At 35.0% G+C, this 23,115-nt stretch overlaps 1 protein-coding gene across 1 annotated transcript in view; it reads left to right on the plus strand.

Moving 5' to 3' along the window:
- Positions 1–23,115, plus strand: part of LOC100376845 (ral GTPase-activating protein subunit alpha-1-like) — a 119,031-nt gene that overhangs the window by 28,350 nt on the left and 67,566 nt on the right. The window contains exons 8-33 of the mRNA XM_085493122.1: positions 3–150; positions 454–703; positions 835–906; positions 1,998–2,138; positions 3,164–3,415; positions 3,699–3,772; positions 3,869–3,977; positions 4,342–4,464; positions 4,937–5,303; positions 5,597–5,635; positions 7,647–7,826; positions 8,436–8,534; positions 9,841–10,161; positions 10,656–10,891; positions 10,983–11,081; positions 11,232–11,387; positions 11,745–11,873; positions 12,469–12,594; positions 14,913–15,080; positions 15,879–15,989; positions 16,794–16,862; positions 17,488–17,613; positions 18,853–19,042; positions 19,639–19,712; positions 20,075–20,278; positions 20,680–20,827. Coding sequence (XP_085349248.1) covers positions 3–150; positions 454–703; positions 835–906; positions 1,998–2,138; positions 3,164–3,415; positions 3,699–3,772; positions 3,869–3,977; positions 4,342–4,464; positions 4,937–5,303; positions 5,597–5,635; positions 7,647–7,826; positions 8,436–8,534; positions 9,841–10,161; positions 10,656–10,891; positions 10,983–11,081; positions 11,232–11,387; positions 11,745–11,873; positions 12,469–12,594; positions 14,913–15,080; positions 15,879–15,989; positions 16,794–16,862; positions 17,488–17,613; positions 18,853–19,042; positions 19,639–19,712; positions 20,075–20,278; positions 20,680–20,827 — 4,011 coding nt within the window. The remainder of the gene's footprint in view (positions 1–2; positions 151–453; positions 704–834; positions 907–1,997; positions 2,139–3,163; positions 3,416–3,698; positions 3,773–3,868; positions 3,978–4,341; positions 4,465–4,936; positions 5,304–5,596; positions 5,636–7,646; positions 7,827–8,435; positions 8,535–9,840; positions 10,162–10,655; positions 10,892–10,982; positions 11,082–11,231; positions 11,388–11,744; positions 11,874–12,468; positions 12,595–14,912; positions 15,081–15,878; positions 15,990–16,793; positions 16,863–17,487; positions 17,614–18,852; positions 19,043–19,638; positions 19,713–20,074; positions 20,279–20,679; positions 20,828–23,115) is intronic.

Below are 23,115 nucleotides of genomic sequence, written 5' to 3' on the forward strand. Positions count from 1 at the left end.
AGACGTTCCTGACTCACGATCATTTTCTGAGGTCAATAAAGGTTTTGATGAGACCGACTCAGGCAACCAAGTGTCCGCTTGTCGGGTTGCAGTCATCAGATGGGTTGTAGCATTTACACTAAATATTAGAAAACTTACAAACAAAACAAGGTATGTACAAATTTCAAGTTTTGCAAATTTTAAATTTGAGTACCGGGGGTAATTCACAAAAGTCACCAACTGTTGACATTTTGACTTGTGACTTGTGACTTTTCTTCTAAAATAAAGTTTCTTATCGTATCTTGCGATGTGATGTGAAACATAGCCCCAGGAATGTTTACGAATGAAACACAACAATATATCGCTCAAGAAAATAAATTTTTCCACTCAGGTTCATTTAGTTCTCTCATAATTCCCCAAAAATGTAATAACAAACTCACAATGCAATCAACCAATCAAATTGTTTGTTTACAGTGCCGGTGATGACAGCACTCTGAAGAGGGACGACCAAAAAGATCTTCTCGATAGCGGTAAATTAGGTGATAGACATGAAGACAATAATCCGCCAAGTAATTCCAGCACACTTAGCAATCAATCAAATCCTAGTACGTCGAGTATGAGTAGCATGGAGGAAAGTCAACTACATACAGATGCTGAGATCGTCAGGGGAGTCTTCTACTCGAACAGAGAGAATGTTAATTTCATTCATGAGGTGTTCAGACAGGTAAGCATGTTGTCTACAATATTCTTGCAGTTTGCATGCAGATATGGTAAGGTGTGGTAATTTCTGTGTATTTTACACACTGTCAAACATACAATTGGGATGATTATTAATTTCTGTGTCATTTGTTTCAGGGATTTTTGCTATCTGTGATTGAAGCTGCTGCTGTACGCAAGGTAATCAGGGTTTACCAAGACTGGATTCAGGTAAGTTTAACCACTCATAAGATTGCCTTTTGCATGCTTTAATACTTAACTCAAGACTTGAAAACTGCTGAGATTTATATACAGTTTTCACAGTGAATGTTTCGCTGGTATTCTTACGATTGGGAGTCACAGTAAATGTTTTGCTGGGATTCTTACGACTGGGAGTCACAGTAAATGTTTTGCTGGGATTCTTACGACTGGGAGTCACAGTGAATGTTTTGCTGGGATTCTTACGACTGGGAGTCACAGTAAATGTTTTGCTGGGATTCTTACGACTGGGAGTCACAGTAAATGTTTTGCTGGGATTCTTACGACTGGGAGTCACAGTGAATGTTTTGCTGGGATTCTTACGACTGGGAGTCACAGTAAATGTTTTGCTGGGATTCTTACGACTGGGAGTCACAGTGAATGTTTTGCTGGGATTCTTACGACTGGGAGTCACAGTGAATGTTTTGCTGGGATTCTTACGACTGGGAGTCACAGTAAATGTTTTGCTGGGATTCTTACGACTGGGAGTCTCAGTAAATGTTTTGCTGGGATTCTTACGACTGGGAGTCACAGTGAATGTTTTGCTGGGATTCTTACGACTGGGAGTCACAGTGAATGTTTTGCTGGGATTCTTACGACTGGGAGTCGCAGTAAATGTTTTGCTGGGATTCTTACGACTGGGAGTCATAGTGAATGTTTTGCTGGGATTCTTACGACTGGGAGTCATAGTGAATGTTTTGCTGGGATTCTTACGACTGGGAGTCTCAGTAAATGTTTTGCTGGGATTCTTACGACTGGGAGTCACAGTGAATGTTTTGCTGGGATTCTTACGACTGGGAGTCATAGTGAATGTTTTGCTGGGATTCTTACGACTGGGAGTCTCAGTAAATGTTTTGCTGGGATTCTTACGACTGGGAGTCATAGTGAATGTTTTGCTGGGATTCTTACGACTGGGAGTCATAGTGAATGTTTTGCTGGGATTCTTACGACTGGGAGTCACAGTGAATGTTGCAATGGGATTCTTACGACTTGGAGTTCTTTTTTTTCTGCATCTAAATCTGCATTCTTCTTCTCATAGTAATTGTATTATATATTCATTACAGCAAGATGAAAAGCCTGTGTTTATGTTAGATGCTAATGAATCTGGTTCCTTTCTTGACATTGTTGATAGTGGGCAGGTACCGGATGTTATCGGCAATGACAATGAGCACAACAGAGATTTATCTAAGCTTACACATGAGCAAGTATGTGTCTTTTCTTACACTTTTCTTGATCACAAGTTCAACTCCTGTTTTTAGCTCCGCTGTCGACTTTGTCGAGCGAAGCTTATCATATGAGTGATTGTCCGGCGTCTGTCGTCCGGCATCTGGCGTCTGTCGTCCGTGTCAATGTTTTACTTATTCGACTTCTTCTTGAAAACTACAAGCCTGAATGCTTTGATACTTGGTGTATATGTACCTTGGGTAGATCTCTCTCAGATTTGTTCATTTCATGATCATATCTTCAATTCTCTAATTTTGGTGAATATTTTTGTCATTTTTGGTAAAAAATGATATTTTCGACTTCTCGTTAAAAACCACAAGTCCAATTGCTTTGATATTACATATATAGGTACTACATGTGGTCCACTCTCAGACTTATTCATTTCATGATGATATCTTCAATTATCTATTAAATTTTGATGAATATTTTTGTCATTTTTGGTAAAAAGTGATATTTTCGACTTCTCGTTAAAAAACCACAAGTCCAATTGCTTTGATATTTCATATATAGGTACTACATGTGGACCACTCTCAAATTTGTTCATTTTATGATGATATCTTTATTTTTCTAATTTTGGTGAATATTTTTGTCATTTTTGGTAAAAAGTGATATTTTCGACTTCTTGTTAAAAACCGCAAGTCCAATTGCTTTGATATTACATATATAGGTACTGCATGTGGACCACTCTCAAATTTGTTCATTTCATGATGATATCTTTAGTTTTCTAATTTTGGTGAATATTTTTGTCATTTTTGGTAAAAAGTGATATTTTCTTCTTGTTAAAAACCACAATCATTTATGGTCCCATTGCTTTGATACTATACATATTGTTCATTTTCTAATATATCTTCTGTTCTTTAATTGAATTGTGCATTGCTAACAGCAGAGCTATCTCAGCCGAGAGGCTGCTTGTTTGTATTCTAATATATGTGTGTAATTTTTTAATACGTTTTTTAAATCTATTTTTTAGGGAGAAATCTAACAATTTAAGTATTTTTTTTTCCAGTTAAGTGAAAGCAGTGGGTTGTCTATACCATCTGCTAGCTCATCTAATTCTACACATTACATTCCGGGCGTAGTTCCATACAAGAGATTTTCTCGAAGTGATTCTTATCTTGGTGCAATAAGTAAAACGGCCATGGATGAGTGCAATGTTAGGGCAGGGTTACAGTCCACTTTACAGGTGTTCATCACCAATTCTGCCAATGTGTTTCTGTTAATGCCCGCTAGTGACAAGCCAAAAATTATTGATGATCAGGTAAGGTTGATTTTTGCGATTCAATTTATCCGGACTGCTTTTCCTAATTCGTTTATCCATCTGTTATCAGATTTTATTTAAAGCGCAGCAGTCGTCGCGCAGCACGTGATGGAATTTCATGTTAATAAACAATGTATTTTACACGCGTTGTATATGTCGCTTTAAGTCCCATATCGAACAGGACGCGGCACAACGACTATTGATTTATTTTTTAAATTTCTGAAAGTTCTAAAATGATTTGATATATCGTGATTTCTATTTCCTATTCTTCTTGACTTTGCAGGTTGATTTGTGCAAAAGAGTTTTACATATTTATAGGCACGTTGTAATGCACGTCTCTATGTCAAAGAAAACATGGTGAGTACGGTAGTTATTTGTTCTCCCGTCTATTGATGTATGGCCATAGTTTATGCATCATAGCAGTGCTGATATTTAACAATTTCTCATTCTCAGGGAACAATTGTTGATGGTGCTACTACGTATTTCTGAAGTTATTCTTAAAAAGCCACCGGATCGCGGCAAGCAGTCTCTGAGTAAACAACTGGCAGCTTTAGTTTTTCAGGTTAGTTCATTTTTTTCTCGGGTGAGGTCACGATTCATATTGCTGACCATTGACTCATCTGCAAAGTACCATATTTAAATGAAAACTTCAGCAAGTCTGTTTGTTTCTGATATCGATCTTTCAATGATATATGGTGGTCTCTGCATACAATTTGACTTTTCTCAGCTTTGAAGTCAAGTTCACATACTCCACCTAGAATAAATTGTAGTCTCTGTTCAACTGCGTTCATATTTAGTGATATGGACGATGCTGAGGAGGCTGCACATGTCATGACTTGCGGCAACTATGTGTGTTGAGATATATCACTCAGAGTACCAGTACTAACCAATTGAACCTGACAATGTTTTTTCTTGTCTGTGTGCAGACTTTGATTGTAACATGGATCAAAGCTAACCTCAATGTTGCAGTGTCAATTGAGTTATGGGATGAGTTGCTTAGGGTGCTTTCGTCGCTGACTCATTGGCAAGAACTAATAAAAGAATGGGCGGTAAGTTAAAAGACTACTAGTTTAGTTTTTTTTTTTTTTTTGAAATGCATCTGTTCTTGGTTCCCATGTGATAGTTTCAAAACTATTGATGTCTTCTAAGGTTTCTTAATTAATATTGTTTTTTTTTACAGGATTTTATTTTTACTGATTTATTCCTTCAGTGAAATTAATTAAATGATGATTTGGGGCATCATATTTGATAAAATTATCAAAAACAAAATAGTATCACTTCATTTTGTATAGGTGCTTTAATATATTACTGAACGACTTATAGTGTTGGTTGTCTGTGAGAATTACTGACAGTAAAAGATTAACACATGAAATGAATTAAGAGTGACTTTTGTTTAACAGTATGGATGGAGACAATTTAAGTAAAAGTCAGTAGTTCTGGGCTGTTCTCTGTTGACCTCTGTAAAATTGTCGCCAATATAAGAGCTTTGTCAGTAATTTTTTCATGTCTATTTGTTCACAGAAAACAATGGAGACATTGACCAGGGTACTGGCCCGACACGTGTACAATCTTGACCTCAGCGACCTTCCACTCGACAAACTGAGTGAACAGAAACAGAAACGTAGATTCGGAAAGATTGGACACATGAAGAAATCCTCTGGACGCCACGAACGATCTTTTTCCAAAGGATGGAGCCGTACTGACTCCATGTCACCGCATGCCCAGGAGGAGCTGGAGAGGCTGAGACTGAGCATGACAGGCATGGGTACGAGGCATGGTAAACCTGGGGATGGGGAGGGGTTCAGACAAAGGAGTGCTACTACTGTGGGTCCTGGCGCTGCAGACGAAAACGCTTTATTAACGGAACGATTACGGCATAGATCATCAGGTATGCATTTGAAACATATCTGCACCAGAGATTATAATCTGCACCATTCTACTCTGTAAAACTCTGTAATTCTGTTTTTGGTATAAGTTAATTTTCGGTTTTATTAGTCGTAATCACACATATGGCACCCAGGCACAGCTTCAGTCATATACTTTTTATTTTATTTTATGAAGCAAATTGGAAGTTGAATATTTATCCATAATCTGCACATTATACTATACATTGTACATAGGGTCCAGCGTTAACTTTTGTTTGTTTGTTTCTCTTCCCGTGATAAACAAATATTGGTATAGACACTGATGATGAACCTGTGGATGATACTTGTATTTGTAGTAGGTTGACTTTCCACAAATACTTTACTTAGCTGCCATCAATACTAATTATAATAATTAATTAATATTCCACTATCTTAACTTATTATAAGCAGTGATAATTTTTGTTATTATTTTATTTGCCATGCCATTTATAATTTAATTTTAATATCAATTATAAGTTTCCTTTTTACTGAGATGAAATTAATCCACTCTAGTTTTCAAAACATAAAAAAAAAATGACAACAATCGTTTATTGATCTTCATAGTGGTTGAAAACAAATGTGTGCAGCAGACTGAATTGTCTGTTAGCCTCCTTTCCAATATTACTTGTTTCATTAAAGAACATTGCTGGGGTAGCATTGTTTGTAATGTTCTGAGTAATATTGCAGTAGAAGCTGATACCAGGCATTGCGATTTTGATGCACAGCATTTTTCTATGAGGACAACATTTTGTTATATCTCGGCTGCTTTTGGTTTCAACCCAGTGCCTCTTCCAAGTGGCATTTTATGCATGACATGACCCTCTTTTAGTGGTGCTCCTTTTTATCTGTCCCTCTCCTTGGTGCTTCCAGAAGTTTTTTTTTGTACTTTTTTTTTTTTTTATATTAATTGCTGTGGCTGTTTTTTTATGGTGAGTTTTATATAGCATGTTTTTTCTTTTATGCATGGATTGTCATAGTTTGCTGATTTTCTTTATTTGCAACCACAGTCTAGTTTTTGTTGTAGGAACAGTTTTTAAAATGCTACTATTGGCTTAAAGTGACATGATTTCATTTGAATTCAGATTGAGCAGCTATTCACTTGTTCATGCTTTTATATAAACAAACAGTTTAAAAGAATCTGCCACAAGAGGGTGCTATATATAATTATTTATTGTCAGTATTCCTGCATGTGTAAACAGTTTGTTCTGAAGCCATGACTTGAATAAACGTCAAATATGTGCATTTTTAAACTGCTAATTTAAAATGCTAATTTTTGTTAATTATCTCTATTCTGTACTAAAATATTTAAAGGGTCATGAGCTATTTTTGGACCAATAGACCATTTTCCGTTTTTGTGAGATCCCACGTTATGCATGAGATCAATTGTAAAAACAAGACAAACAAAGGTCATATTGCGTAGTGGCGACAAACATCGTGTGGGATTCGACAAACGCGAAAGTATTTTGGGGAAATACTTCCATACTTAATATTGTGCTGTACGCGTTTGATGATGGTCAATTTTGATGAAGTAAGGGTATTCTAAAGCAATATTCTCCTGTCAAAAATCGGCTTTTCAATGTGAGCTACGAAATAAAGCAATTCAAGCTCAAAATCAAATCAAAATTTTGCTGCAAACGTTCGGTGAGCGTCTTTCATGCAACTCGCGAGATATCACAGTTGAACAGAAAATCACCTATTTGTTCTTATTTTTGTAATCGGTGTATACTGAACCAACACACCAGTATTCATTTAATACATGGAATGAAATAAACTTGGCTTATGGCCCCTTTAACTGTACTAGTTACAGTCTGAAGTGAACAGGTTAACTTTCAGTTGGTCGCCATGACAATACAGAGTCTGCTCAATTTCATCTCTTATTGCGCTTTCTTTCTGCATTGTAAAAACAAGAGTTCAGTGTTGTACAATTGTAGAGGGCGCCAACTACCACACCAAAACATGAATTTCTATAGAATGACAACGATTTTTTGCCTGAGTGCTTTCAAATCATTTGAACAATGAATAATAATTTAAAAATAACTGAGTGAATTAAAAATGACCAGAAAGTATATTTGCATGCATGATGTCATGTGACTATACGAGTTGGAAATTTATGCTTTTAATCCTGGAATACCAAATGTACAATATATGCTGTTTAACGCTTGAATGGTTGTACAATGCAAAACGTACATGTGTTGGCATCATTCAATTCAACTTATTGCGATGTTCTGCTGCTCTCCTATGCTTTAAATACCCATCAGTAATATCAGAGTGTATTGTGTTGTTTCTTAGATTTGTATTGCACTGATTTAGTGTTCTTCATTTTGTAGGTGAAACACATTCCAGAGCTGGAGACGAAGGTCAGGTCATCTCACGAAGGCAGTTGTATCGGCAGCAGTCATATAGTCAAACTGAACGTGATCCTCGCGAAGATGATGATTCGGGGACACTGATGAAAAGCAGTAGTGCCGGAGATCTGGTGACCATGTCATCAGAGTTTAGGTTAAAAGGTAAGTACCGCTTTCATGGTCCCCTCCGTCACCAAATTGTAGTTTTATCAATCTGTCTGTGTGAGGGGTAGGTTGGCTTAAAGTTTTTCAGATTGTGAGACTACCATGGGGAGATGTATATAAATGTATTGCACCAGAAATAGGTGAAAAAGAATCTACGACTTTGTGTTATACCAATCTGCGTAGTTCAATAGTTCAGCTTTGTTTTCAGAGTTGTTTTTAAAGCAGAAGTGTTGTCACCTGTGTACGAAAAGGGAATTGAGTCATAAGTGACAATAACAACTCACACTCAAAGATGACACTGTGTACTCTATAATCTGACTTTGCTTTGAATTTGTCGGAATTTGAAAGTGCAGTGATGTTGAATTTTGAATACATGGATACAAACAAAAGTAGTGCTTTGTATTATATATGTAATGTAATCTATAATAAAGGTAAATTTATTATCATAGAGTGTTTGCTGAGAATAGAGGGCATATCCATAATACTTGTAAATACACTGAGATTTTATCTCTGTTTTGTTACAGGTTTAAAATTTAAATTTGATGGTACTCTCTCTGCGCTTGGGTATCTTATTCAAATTGACATTATGCTTCTTTCTGTTTACAGGCCAAAGTTTTAGTAGTGAAATAAGCAATGTTTCATCATCAAGTGGTTTTACTATGTCCACAGGTACGGATACACTTAGTATCGGGGACGTTGTCACAGGTATGTCTTCTCATTTTTTGAGAAACTACTGTTAGCTTATCACATAAAACATATACAACCATAATAGTTTGACATTATAATTAATGTTATATTTCTTTTTTAAATAAAAATTACTGTAGAATACTTTATTTTAGCTGGAATTAATTTTCGCTGAAAGGACTTTTCAAGTGTTTTGTATAGAATTTATTTTCACTGATTTTTGACGAGTTGAATGTAAAATATAGGGAAAAAAGTATATTCACTGGATTTTATTTTCACTGAATCATTCCTTCAGTGAAAATAGCGAAAATTAATTTCAAGCAAAAATAAAGTATTTTACAGTATTAAAAGTATGGTGCTAATGAGCCTATATTCCTTGTACTAAAATAACCTCAAGAGGGCGGTGTTCACATAGGCATGTTTGGTATTGAAGTTGCTTTCTCAAATTATTCATCGAAATGTATTGATGTCCTAGGACTTAGTACGTGAAATGTTTGATGGTCAGAATTTGTGCAAATCTTGGGGAAAAAATTGACGATTGGCCTGGATTTTCCCTTATTCAGTATTATGCAGGCTGTAATATTTGAAGCAAATTTTTGTGATTAAATGAATGTCAGAACACTATGGGAAACACAATGGGAAGTTTGAATTAAAATGCCCACACAACATATGGGAAGTTTGAATTGAAATGCCCACATAACATGTGGGAAGTTTGAATTAAAATGCCCTATAACATGGGAAGTTTGAATTAAAATGCCCACATAACATATGGGAAGTTTGAATCAAAATGTCCACATAACATATGGGAAGTTTGAATTAAAATGCCCACATAACATATGGGAAGTTTGAATTAAAGTGCCCACATAACATATGGGAAGTTTGAATTAGAATGCCCACACTACATATGGGAAGTTTGAATTAAAATGACCACACAACATATGGGAAGTTTGAATTAAAATGCCCACATAACATATAGGAAGTTTGAATTGAAATGCCCACATAACATGTGGGAAGTTTGAATTGAAATGCCCACATAACATGGGAAGTTTGAATTAAAATGCCCACATAACATATGGGAAGTTTGAATCAAAATGTCCACATAACATATGGGAAGTTTGAATTAAAATGCCCACATAACATATGGGAAGTTTGAATTAAAGTGCCCACATAACATATGGGAAGTTTGAATTAAAATGCCCACATAACATATGGGAAGTTTGAATTAAAATGCCCACATAACATATGGGAAGTTTGAAATAACATGCCCACATAACATTGTTATTATTACTTCAGTTATATGAATCAGAGTATCATCTCATCATTACAGGCACAAATCTTTCACAAAGCGAAGATCAAGAGTTAGCTAGCCTGACTGCATTTGTTGACACTGCCAGTCTTGACAGCACATCCCAGGGAGACCAAAGCGGGGGACAAAGTAATTCAAGTATGTTTGAGATTGGTAGGGTTTCGCCACCAGTAGATGCTCCAGATGATGGGGAGGAGGAAAAGGAGTCAAGGTCGTCGGAGGAAAAGGAGTCAAGGTCGTCATCAAGGTCGTCCTCGCCAAACATGTTTTTGCAACCCAAGGATTCGCCGACTCAAGAAAGTTTACACTTAGAAAATGTAGTTGTGTCGGGGGATGAATTAGGTAAGGATATTTTGGAATGCTTTCATTGGAAGTGTGAATCACACAATGTGAGTCTTTGCGGTTAATGTGTCAGTATATCTGTATGTATGTCTGCCTGTGTGTGTCTGTTCCACTGATATCTCAAGAACCAATTATCAGATTTTAATGAAACATGGCACACAGGTGCTCTTGCATATTACGCAGATTATGATGATTAGTTTTTGGTTGAAATCTATGTATGACCTAATTTTCATATTTTTGCTTGATGTGTTTCTCGTATAGTAAATACAGTATTCCTCATTTGTACTTAATGCCTCCAATACCTTCAGTTCTTTCTAAGCTTTTTTTGATGGATGCAAGTTGTGTTTTTGTAGACAGTATTTGATGGAAATTTTACAGCAGGTTTTTAGTGGAAGGTTGGTTAAGAGGGATTTGAGAGAGTTCTCCAATTCCAAACTCAATGTCCATGTCTGTGGTAATCCAAAATTATTACGTTTTATTTTTATTTTCTGCAGATGCACCGGAGGCTGGTGACCACTTTGATAGTGATGTGGCTTGTGGCCAGAGTGCAACTGACATGAACTGCCATGTAATCCTTGGTGGTAGTCGCCAAGGCTGGCTACCTGATGTAGCTGTGGTACTATGGCGACGTATGCTTGGTATTCTTGGCGACATCAATGAGATCAAAGATCCTGTCATACACGCTGAAGTCTATGAGTATCTTTGGGATCTTTGGATTGTTTTTAGTAAAGTAAGATTTTGTCAATATCATTTTTTATTACATACGTTTTATTTCATGTTGTACACATAGTTACCTCTACACTACATTAATTTTTTTGCAGACAAGAGAAAATCTGGGAATTTCATTAGACAACTTAAGTACCCCACCGCCCCCAAGATTAGTACCCCCGCTTAGGATGTTTTCTCCATGGCTTTTCAAGGTACGTCTTTTTTTTGTCCAAAAGTATTAACATTAATTTTTGGAAAAACACATAATAATGTTGCATGAAAATGTGAAAAATTATTTTGATTGTAGGACTATTATAATCAATAATTTCAGATTATTTGAAATTCTTCTTTGCTCTCTGCAGGCAGTATCATTAGGTAAAAATTACCAGCGTGGACGTCTTCTTGCGTATCAGTTGCTGTGTTCAATGACAGTACGACGGAATGACCACAGTTTACCTATGGATCACCTTGTTCAATTCTATAGAATCCTCCATCATGGATTAGTTGGAACTGATCAGGTCTGGAATATTCCATTATTCTAAAACTCTCTGCTCAATATTTCTCATGAGACGCATAGAGGTTATTAAGATTGCTGGTAGATATCATTTGGTATTACGTGTTATCGATATTAGATTTGGTTTTCACTTATAACAGATTGTTATAATTTCATATCATTACAGAGCAGTATCAAAAATGTTTTAACAAAATTTTAAAATTTGACATCTTAAATTCAATATTATTTATACCCCTTTTGGTTGATTATCTAGGGGGGAGGAAGAGGTTGGAGCGCTCATTCCATCAGAAGGAGCTACACCACTACAGCAAACATTACAATTCAGTCAGTAATATGTCTTTTCTTTATTTACACATTCTAGGAAGTAATCAACACGATCGTTAGATACACATCTCCGATGTTCTTTTCTTGTAATTTGCCCGGCAGTACTATGTTGATATTAGATTATATACAGGCGACGAACATGATTGTATCTACCCCTGATCTCGAAGTAAGTTTCATATTTATTAGGAGTAAAAAATGTTTGCATACAACTGTATAAATTATGAATATTTATAATAATAAAACTGGTCATTAAGTGCTTATTGCAATTGGTGAGTAGTTTGTCTTCGCATAGTTTAACACAAGTAAGAATTGTTTTGTATATAAAATCTCGCACCCTTTTTTCTGTTGTTTACTTAAAGTACATTGACTTTTACAGTTTCTGACAGTATCCTTCTGGTCGGCTAGCCTTTTAAGCTCAAAAGTCAATCTTTTTCATTTTTGACAAAATAGAACTCACAAAATTTAAGATTTTTTTTCAAAATTTGAATCAACACTTGTAGCCAATAAGAATTTGATGTCCATTTGAACTTATCACAAAAATACATAAAATAGGTTAATTGCTGCACCTAAATTAATTCAATTCTAATTGCGATTTTAAAAGAAATTAATTTTTAGATTAAATAACAGAGCAAATTTAGTTTTCATGATTATAAAAAGGGTGTGGCTGTTGCATATCAAAATGAGAATTGTGGTGACAAACACTGATGATTTCACTTGATGCAAGGTGTCATTAATTATGCTATGTTTGTTATTTATTCTAGGCCCCCAGAGTAGAAGCTATTTCACTGCTTGGTTCCTTAATATGTCATCCCAATATGTTTTGTAACATACACGCTTTGCAGCCCAATACATCAGAGATCAGTCTGATGACGTGTAAAGATGTTAAGGTAAGTAACCCTTCATCGTAACCCTTGTCATAACTTGTAGGAAAAATGAATTGTTCTACAATGCCTATCTATTGTCATTTCTCATTCCACACCCCTCTATTGTCATTTCTCATTCCACACCCCTCTATTGTCATTTCTCATTCCACACCCCTCTATTGTCATTTCTCATTCCACACCCCTCTATTGTCATTTCTCATTCCACACCCCTCTATTGTCATTTCTCATTCCACACCCCTCTATTGTCATTTCTCATTCCACACCCCTCTATTGTCATTTCTCATTCCACACCCCTCTATTGTAATTTTTCATTCCACACCCCTCTATTGTCATTTCTCATTCCACACCCCTCTATTGTCATTTCTCATTCCACACCCCTCTATTGTCATTTCTCATTGTACCACACCCGATATTGTCATATCTCATTATACCACACGCTTTATTGTCATTTCTCATACCACATCCTATATTGTTATTTGTCATTATATTACATCCCTCTATTGTCATTTCTCTATTATACCACACCCTATGTTGTCATATCTCATTATACCACACACTCTATTGTCATTTCTCATTATACCACATGTACTATTGTCTCATTATACCACACCCTATATTATCATTTCTCATTATACCACACACTCTATTGTCATTTCTCATTGTACCACCTCCTCTATTGTCATTTCTCATTGAACCACACCCTCTATTGTCATTTCCCATTATACCACACCCTCTATTGTAATTTCTCATTATACCACACACTCTATTGTCATTTCTCATTATACCACACACTCTATTGTCATTTCTCATTGTACCACCTCCTCTATTGTCATTTCTCATTGGACCACACCCTCTATTGTCATTTCCCATTATACCACACACTCTATTGTCATTTCTCATTATACCACACACTCTATTGTCATTTCTCATTGTACCAAGCCCTCTATTGTCATTTCTCATTATACCACACCCTCTATTGTCATTTCCCATTATACCACATTCTCTATTGTCATTTCCCATTATACCACACCCTATATTGTCGTTTCTCATTATACCACACCCTATATTGTCATTTCTCTTTATATCACATTCCTTTATTGTCATTTCTCATTATATATCACATCCCTTTATTGTCATTTCTCATTATATCACATCCCTCTATTGTCATTTCCCATTATACCACATCCTATATTGTCGTTTCTCATTATACCACACCCTATATTGTCATTTCTCTTTATATCACATTCCTTTATTGTCATTTCTCATTATATATCACATCCCTTTATTGTCATTTCTCATTATATATCACATCCCTTTATTGTCATTTCTTATTGTATCACACCCTCTATTGTCATTTCTCATTGTACCACACCCTATAGTGTCATTTCTCATTATATCACACACCTTTATTTTCATTTCTCATTATACCACACCCTCTATTGTCATTCCTCATTATACCACACCCTGTATTGTCATTTCCCATACCACACTCTATATTGTCATTTCTCATTATATTACGTCCCTTTATTGTCATTTCTCATTATACCACACCCCTTTATTGTCATTTCTCATTATACCACACCCTCTATTATCATTTCTCATTATACCACATCCTCTATTATCATTTCTCATTATACCACATCCTCTATTATCATTTCTCATTATACCACATCCTCTATTATCATTTCTCATTATAACACACCCTCTATTATCATTTCTCATTATACCACACCCTCTATTATCATTTCTCATTATACCACATCCTCTATTATCATTTCTCATTGTACCACATCCTCTATTATCATTTCTCATTATACCACACCCTCTATTATCATTTCTCATTGTACCACACCCTCCATTATCATTTCTCATTATACCACACCCTCCATTGTCATTCTCCATTATACCACATCCCTCTATTATCATTTCTCATTATATCACACCCTCTATTATCATTTCTCATTATATCACACCCTCTATTATCATTTCTCATTATACCACACCCTCCATTATCATTTCTCATTATACCACACCCTCCATTGTCATTCTTCATTATACCACATCCCTCTATTATCATTTATCATTATATCACACCCTCTATTATCATTTCTCATTATACCACACCCTCTATTATCATTTCTCATTATACCACACCCTCTATTGTCATTTCTCATTATACCACACCCTCTATTATCATTTCTCATTATATCACACCCTCTATTATCATTTCTCATTATACCACACCCTCTATTATCATTTCTCATTATACCACACCCTCCATTGTCATTCTCCATTATACCTATTTTTTGTCCTTATTACAGGACCACATAATAACCATCCTCTTGAAAGCCGCCAGAAAAGAATTACATTTTGAAGCCCGCTGTGTTGCATTGAGTGCACTCGGAGTGTTCATATATGAAGAAGTGTTACACGGAACCTACCATAGCAAGCTTAGGGAAGCTATTAATGTGTTGTTGGCAACCATTAAGGTAGGACAACATTTTTATTGGAAAATAAAAATTAAGAACAGATTTTTTTAAAATTTAAATTCAAATTTACAAACAGATTATTTTGTTTTTTAGCGATAACCATTCATTTTGATGTATTGTACTTGGAGTCTAATGTTTTATCAAAATAATATTAATTCATATTTACCATCTTAGCACTTAATTTCTTTCAGACTTTTAACTCAACCTGCACGTTATTTATGTGTCCCAATGGTTTTGATGACTCAAAAGTTTTTGACTTACAATCAACTGACTAGTATATCAACAAACATTTTACCACACTTGACAACTTCTATATTCAAACTGTTGCATTCTCAATGTTTAAATTCTGTTTGTCTTGTTCTAAAAATCTGAAATTAAAGTGAAGCATTTTTAAGACGACACATTTCAACGTCCATTCCATTCCATTCCATTCAGATTCTCTATTCAGCAGTCAACGAATGGATCAAAGAAAAGTTTGATGTTTGTATTTTCTTTCCTCCCTAGGAGATTAAACTTGCTGAAGAAAGTGGCAATGTTCAAAGAAAATCACTGTTAAATGTGAGAGCACAAACACACTTACTGTGTAATACGGTGTACTGTTAAAAACAATGGTTGACTAAAACAAAACTAAATTATTAAAAGAAAAAACATCACCCATCTACTAACAATAAAAGTGTGATTCTGTATCAAATAAACCATACAATAATATAAAATAATTTTTAATATTAGGCTAATAATTAATATAGTTTGGCATTAAAGAATTTTTTTTAACTTTGTTTGCATTTTTTTTATTTTCAGTTTTCCAATAAAGCTGTAGCACAGGTAGCATCAGATATGTTGTTGTTTCTTTGTGATCAAGCAGATAAACTTAGACGACATCAGCCAGAAATGCCGAAGAAAATCATTGAGGTGAGGCGTTATATAGTGTACATCTGTTGTGTGTTTAGTATATGTAAGTATTCATGTCTATACATGTCTATGTAACCAGGTCTTGTTGTTTAAAATTGGCATATATTACATGTCTTTTTAATCTAATCTATTCTTCAAATCATAATTGGTTATCTCCTCATTTGGATGAAATCTGAAAAAGCAATTTCGTTTTATGTGCATATCGTCATTTCTTGACTGATCACGTTCAATCTTCATGCATACATCATACATATTGACATACATATATTCGCTTCATGATCCAATTCAAGATGGTCGAATAGTGGGCATTAAAAATGCGTCAAAATCAAACATTTCTGAATTTTCAAACTTTGCATATGCACTGAACACAATAAACCTTGATGCTTGTTATTTTGAACTTCTGATCAAATTCAAAATGGATATCTGGTTGTCATTTTGTTTCAATCTGTGACATGCTGTGGCAGATTGCATTCAACATTCACACTTAAATTATACACTATGTCACAGATATTGAAGATTTGTTGCAGTAAATATGCACATAGATCGAAGCTTTGTGACACTAGATTTCAGTTTATCATGGATGGAATTTATTCAGTTCTTTACGTACCTGAAGCTTTACTTTAAAAACTGACCCATATGTTGAATTCCCCTATTGTTGATAAATAAAACCAATATTGAAATAGACAGGATTTCAAAAATATGCTACGAGGTAGTTGCATTACACACTAACTTTAGCTGTTACACAAGATGGCTGTTTAAATAAAGATATTTGTTAAGTACTCTGGAATTTTTTTTTTACTATAGGTTGTTGCTTTGACAATCTTAAGTCTGTTGCCAAGTACAGAAGCCTCTCACATTGAAGATGATAAAAAGGTATATTGAGTGATTTTGTAGAAATATTTATGTGAAAAATTACCCTTGGTAATGTTTTTAACAATTGGTCATATTTTGGGAGATTGCCAGAACCAAAACACCATCCAGTCTACAATCAGCTGTTTTCACGTTCATGGCGTCATCACAGACTGGCTTTCTCATACAGTAGTTTTATCTTCAACATGAAAAATTGGAGCACCGGATTAATTTTTGAAAAAAGAATCATTGTTTTATAATAACTCAGCGTTCAAAACTTTTTATTCAACATAGCACTGAAATCATTATGGTCATGCGAATTTAGAAAAAAAATGTGACATACAATATACCTTGACTAGCAAAGATGGGACTACTTTATTTGTTTTGTGGAAAAAAATGAATGAATTTTCAATTTTTTTTTTTGCATGATCATGAAACTCATGATCACGAAAGAAATATGTTTGTGGTCTCAGGACCATCGAACAATACTGCTTGAAAAAACAATGTTTTTTTTGGACACATGGGCGAGCTATTGTGGTGGGTGATCTTTCAGATAAGTGCAGTATGTGTACTCATGGATTCAGTATTTTAGTTAAATCAATACGTATACGTCTGCCGACTAAATACAGTGTTGTCATGTTTCTTGCAGTTAATGGTATCGCTTCTATTTTGTTTATTGGAGTGGTGTATGTCATTACCAATCAAAGTACTCGGTGAACCTGTAGAGAGGAGATCTGATAAAGATAACAAACCTTTACTTAATGTGGTATTTAAGGTCAGTAATCTTACGTCACTTAACATTAACTCACATGCATTGATCTCATATAATGTACATTCTCTATTAGAACAGCTTATGTTATTTATGTTGACTGAATTGCACTGGTGAGTTGAAAATTAGCTACTAGAGTTTCTGAAACTGTTTGACCATTCATAAAAAGGATGTTTTTTTTTTTGTTTTTTTTAAGGGGAACATACCATGATGCAATTTTTTACTGGGACTGAACTGATTTAGATGCGCGTCTGTACTTTCAATCTGTACCAGATTAAAACATTATAGCTTACACTAGTCTTGTTGAGTGTCACTAGTCTCAGTGCCTGTACAGGTTATCTTTAACCTTTATCTGGTCAAGTCATTATGAAAGTACATAGGCTGGTAGGGTTAGGGTTAATAATACTTTCAAATGGAATAGATGTATTATCAGATGTATTTTGTTTGTAGCTTTTGATTTTTGTGTTATATATGGACAATTAAACACCTGTCATTTTTGACCCCCCAACATTTGTTGCCATGGTAATTTTGAGAATAGAGCATTTTGTACTTCATAGATTAGCATGTTCCTGGGGGAGTTTCAAAACCATAATGGTTTTAGGTTGTGTAACTTGGGTGAGTCACACGGTGTCATTCTCCCATTGTGTACAGACTGTCCTTCCTTCCTTCTTTTCTTGTGTTGACAACATTATCTCAAAAACTCTTTTTCTTGGTCCATTGGTATTTAATATACAGTTTAACTGAATCTGCATTTCTTTTCCAAATCTGCATATTAATTTGATATTTTGCATACTGCATATGACCATGTTAGCACTCACTTACGGTTAAATGCCCGCTCCCACTTTTTTTATTTGGGCCACATTCAGTTCAACAACCCGTTTCAAAATGCAGAAAATGTGTCTTGTAGTCATGAAACCTCGTCATCAAATGTGTTGTTTTCAATATTTTACTGCTCAGAACCTAAAAAAATGTGTACCAGTACTTACAAACAGCAAAAACAATTTTTGTCATGTAAAAAAATACGGGAATATTTGAACGGTAGAAGTTTTTTGGAAAATAATGAATTTGGCAAAATAGTTTTTATGTGCTGCATTGCCAATCAGAACATGAGGACGTTGTCATTCATGACTCATGATTTTTGACGAATCTCAAAAATGGTCTGCATCAGAACATAATCTCTTGTTCAGAATTCTTCAAATTTTTTTAATGGTCTCTATAAAGTCTGTGTTTGTATTTTTGTTCTAGGTTCTTCAAGCAGCTGTGCAGGGTGCTAACTCACAACAGAAACATGTTCCTGTCAATTTCTCTGACTTTGCTTCAAATGACTACGATCCACACCTCTATATTGACAATATCCGAGAAAGTTATTATAACAGCGGACCAAATTCTCCCAGGACACCTGTCCAAACTGATACCATGGAAGACTTTTTAGAAGGTGATGATGAACTTAATCTCAGCCCTCACTTTCTTTTCCTCATGACCATGAAGTTATGAAATATCCATTCTTGTTTTATATGGTGCCCTCTTGCGACAGAAGTCAACATTTATTTTGTTTTATAGAATTATGATCCGGCAATCATAGTTATGATTGATCGTTATAGTCCAGGTGGAAACACATAAGATAACCTAATTTGTTGGTATTGTAATTAGCAGTTGGCTGTCAAGTGATAATACAAGAAATGTGATTAATTTATCGGTATTGACAATATGGGGACCACTATAGTGAAACTAAATTTATTCACTCAACTGTAATGTTGGATGACAGTTTTTCGTTTCTAATACCACAGGCAAGTGTTCTATGTTCTTTCTGTACTACACACAAAAACGCTGAATGTGGTTTAATTTTGTTAATGATTGGCTTAATTCCAACAGATCGTTTGGCTGTGAAACAAGTTTCAAAAACTGTTTATTTCATATGATTGTGGTGAATTTAAAATGGTGCCCTCCCCATATAGTAACTCCTGATGTGATTACACTTTTAATTAGCACTTCGAGAAAACCTGACTTCTCATTTATTTATTTTTTTCACAGAAGATCTTATGGCTCCATTTATTGATGATTTTCAACGACGTTCTCCGGATGTGATACGATTGGCTGCCAAGACGGTGAGTAATTATAAATTTAAAAATCACCGTAGTGTAATTCAACATTGGTTGTTAGAGATTGTCAACTTCTTCATCTATATTTACCTTGTTTACTCTGTCTGGTTGTTTTGAAGTTACTTTAAAAAATTAGATAATGATGATTTAGCGTGTAAGTACTGGAAATTTGTTGGGCTATATGTAGTATTATATGGAATCCTACTCGATGGCATCGTCTGTATCGCGTGGTTCTAAGAGCTTGATGTAAACATACTCTCCCACGAACCCATGCTGTCAGGAGTATATAAAGCGCAAGATGAAAAAATGAAAAAACGTTGTGAAGTGACCAAACTGCAATAAATCTGACTTCTTTTTCTCTCATTCAGGTCATGGGATATCTTGTGAACCATCTTGGTCATTATCCTTTGGGATGTGGGCCGGCAAGAATCAACTCGCTAATTAGTGAATACAGTGATGATGCCACCATTGATGTAGATGAACTATCTACCGATCTTTTCTCTTGTTCTAACGTTCAGTTCTTTATTGTAAATGATTCGTGTTTGATGTCTTATGTAGAAATCCCTGCTGAGGTAAGTGTACAGTGCCCTCTATGTTAACTTTCTACTGTTTTTTTGTGTGTGTAATGTCCTGTTCTTTAGTGTAAAAGGTTTGTGATCAATGTCGCATCTAGAAATTCCTGCAGATGTGTACAGCACCATCTATGGTAGCTTTCCTCTGATCTCTTGTCTTTCCGAATGTGTAGATGTTCAATGTAAATGATTCATGCTGATACATTTATATGTTAAAATCTTGGCTGGGTAAGTATACAGCGCCCTCTACATTAATATGCATAACAATGCTGAGTTCAAACATTCATTTAATAGTTTATTTGCTGCATGCAAGCCTCCATGGATAGCTGATATGAACAAATAAACATTTGACCCACTAATTGAAAATATATTTTTTGTTTATCCCCTGACACGCATACTAGTTGGAGGTGCCCGGAGGAGGAATAACAGCAGGACTAACCACAGCTAAGACACAGTCCAGAGTTATCGTCAGAGCGCTATCCGGTAAATTCGTTTGGGACTCTGCCATATTGTATGGACCGCCACATTGTGCAATGTCTTCAAACTCAGGTAAGAAGACCCTGGTTGACGCCAGGATAGTGCATTAAAATTGCCAATTGACAGAGAGATGGCCACACACAGCCTTGTCATGTAGTCCCAAACATGAATGTAACTTCTGTGGCAAAATTGCACTATGTGTCAGCACTAGTTTCTGCAATTTGCACTTACAAAAAAAAAAGTCAGGAGAGACAACAGTGACACTCAATGTCCAGAACTGTCACCTGGCACACAAAAAAAACTCAGATAACAATTACATCATTGTTTGCATGCCACAGATGTTGTGGTCAATTTATCTGTTGCCATGGAGTCGTTTTTTTTTTTAATGTTGTGAATTACAGTGTGCAATAAAAATAATGGCAAACAGATTTAGAAATGAGACAATTATTAAACATCATCACATGTTGTCGATTTCATACATTAAACAATGGTGAATTGTTCATTTATCCTATATATTATATATATATATATATATATATTGCTGGTAAATAATAAAATCAAATACTCATGTATATTCAGTTTTCAAATAGTTTACATATAGTTTGAAATGTTGACTTGTAAATATGTTTCCGTGTATCTGTTTAGTTCCGCTTTATGTTTATGAATCATACTGTGTGATATACACATTAATTTATGTTTTGATTTGTGTCTTGTAAGTTGCTGGACACCTCTGAGAGGGTCCAGACGCTTTACGAGTGAACACTGTATAATTAAGGCCTGTGTGCTTGTATCCCAAATTATCACTTTATGTTGTGATCAATTCTGGTGTCATTCTTCAATTATAAACATTTTTAGCTCCGCTGTCGACGAAGTATTACTGATTGTCAGTAGCCGTCGTCAACTTTACATTTTTGACTTCTTCTTAAAAACCACAAACTGTATAGCCGTGAAACTTTCTAGGAAGGTACCTTGGGTGGTTCTCTCTCAGATTTGTTCATTTTGTGTAGATATGTTCAATTCTCTTATTTACCGGTATAGCGAATATTTTTGTAATTTTTGGTCAAAAATGCTATTTTCGACTTCTTCAAAAACCACCAGCCCAAATGCTTTGATACTTGGTATGTATGTACCTTGGGTGGACCTCTCTCAGATTTGTTCATTTCGTGATGATATCTTTAATTCTCTAATTTTCATGAATATTTTTGTCATTTTTAGTAAAAAGTGATAATTTCGACTTCTTGTCAGCTGATCACTTTAAAACTTCACAATTTTAGGATACATATCCATGGCTATTCATTTCTTGATCTAATTCATGATGGCCATACACAATTTTTATACTTAAAATTCATCAAAATTTAGCATTTCTGTAATTTTGGAGCTGAATCTCAGTCATGTATGGATTTTGTTCAAACTTGGTGCAGATCAGATTCAAAATGGTCGACTGGTGCAGCCATTTGTTTAAAACAACTGCTGTTCCAGAGCTTTATCTCTGACAGGCCTTGACTAATCACACTCAAACTTCATAGACACATCATGTCGCAAATACGCACATATATTCGTTTGATGATAAAAATCGAGATGGCCAAATGGCGGCCATGGCAAAAATTCAGTAAAACCAAGCATTTTCAGAACCAGATCTCTGTCTTCTATAGATAGATTTTGTTCAAACTTAGTACATACATTAAAAATAATGGTACCTTGAATCATGTCATCTCATTTGCTAAATTCAAAATGGCTGACTGGTTGTACATGGCTAACTATTGCTCATTTTGGTATATGCATTGAACATATAACAGCGTCCGGATAACTTTCGGAAATTCCGTCGCGTTTCGGAAAGATTTAATTTTCACAACTTTTGAATATTTATTCATACTTTTAGGCTAGTGAGGAGGTTATAATAATTTTTCATTTCACTTTAACTCTGTTTTTTTCACCCCTCAGACCCCTTTGAAAAGTCACTTCTGGCCATTGTAATGGCCACTTTTTTTTTAATGGCCAGAATACCAACCAGAAATTTTTTAATGGTCAAAATACTGGCCAGTATTTTCAAACTGGTAGTTAAGATGACCACTATTTTTACACTGGTCAGAATAATAGTAATTTTTTATTTAATGATGGAGTGGGTGACAATCTATTTTTTAATGGGTATTATAATGATCATTTTATTTTTCATTACATGAATAAAATGGTCATTTTTTTTTTCATGTCACAGATATACCCGGTAATGGCACATGGGGATTGACAGCTCTCCTCTTTTTCCTCACTCGCTTCAGTTTGCTTCAATTTTAATCCAGTACAATTGTAGGTAAACGTAAAATACAAGATTTTGAAAAATTTGAAATATGGAATTATATATCTTG

The sequence above is a fragment of the Saccoglossus kowalevskii genome, chromosome 2 (assembly GCF_978046115.1).
Source record: "Saccoglossus kowalevskii chromosome 2, keSacKowa6.1, whole genome shotgun sequence".
Classification (NCBI taxonomy): domain Eukaryota; kingdom Metazoa; phylum Hemichordata; class Enteropneusta; family Harrimaniidae; genus Saccoglossus; species Saccoglossus kowalevskii.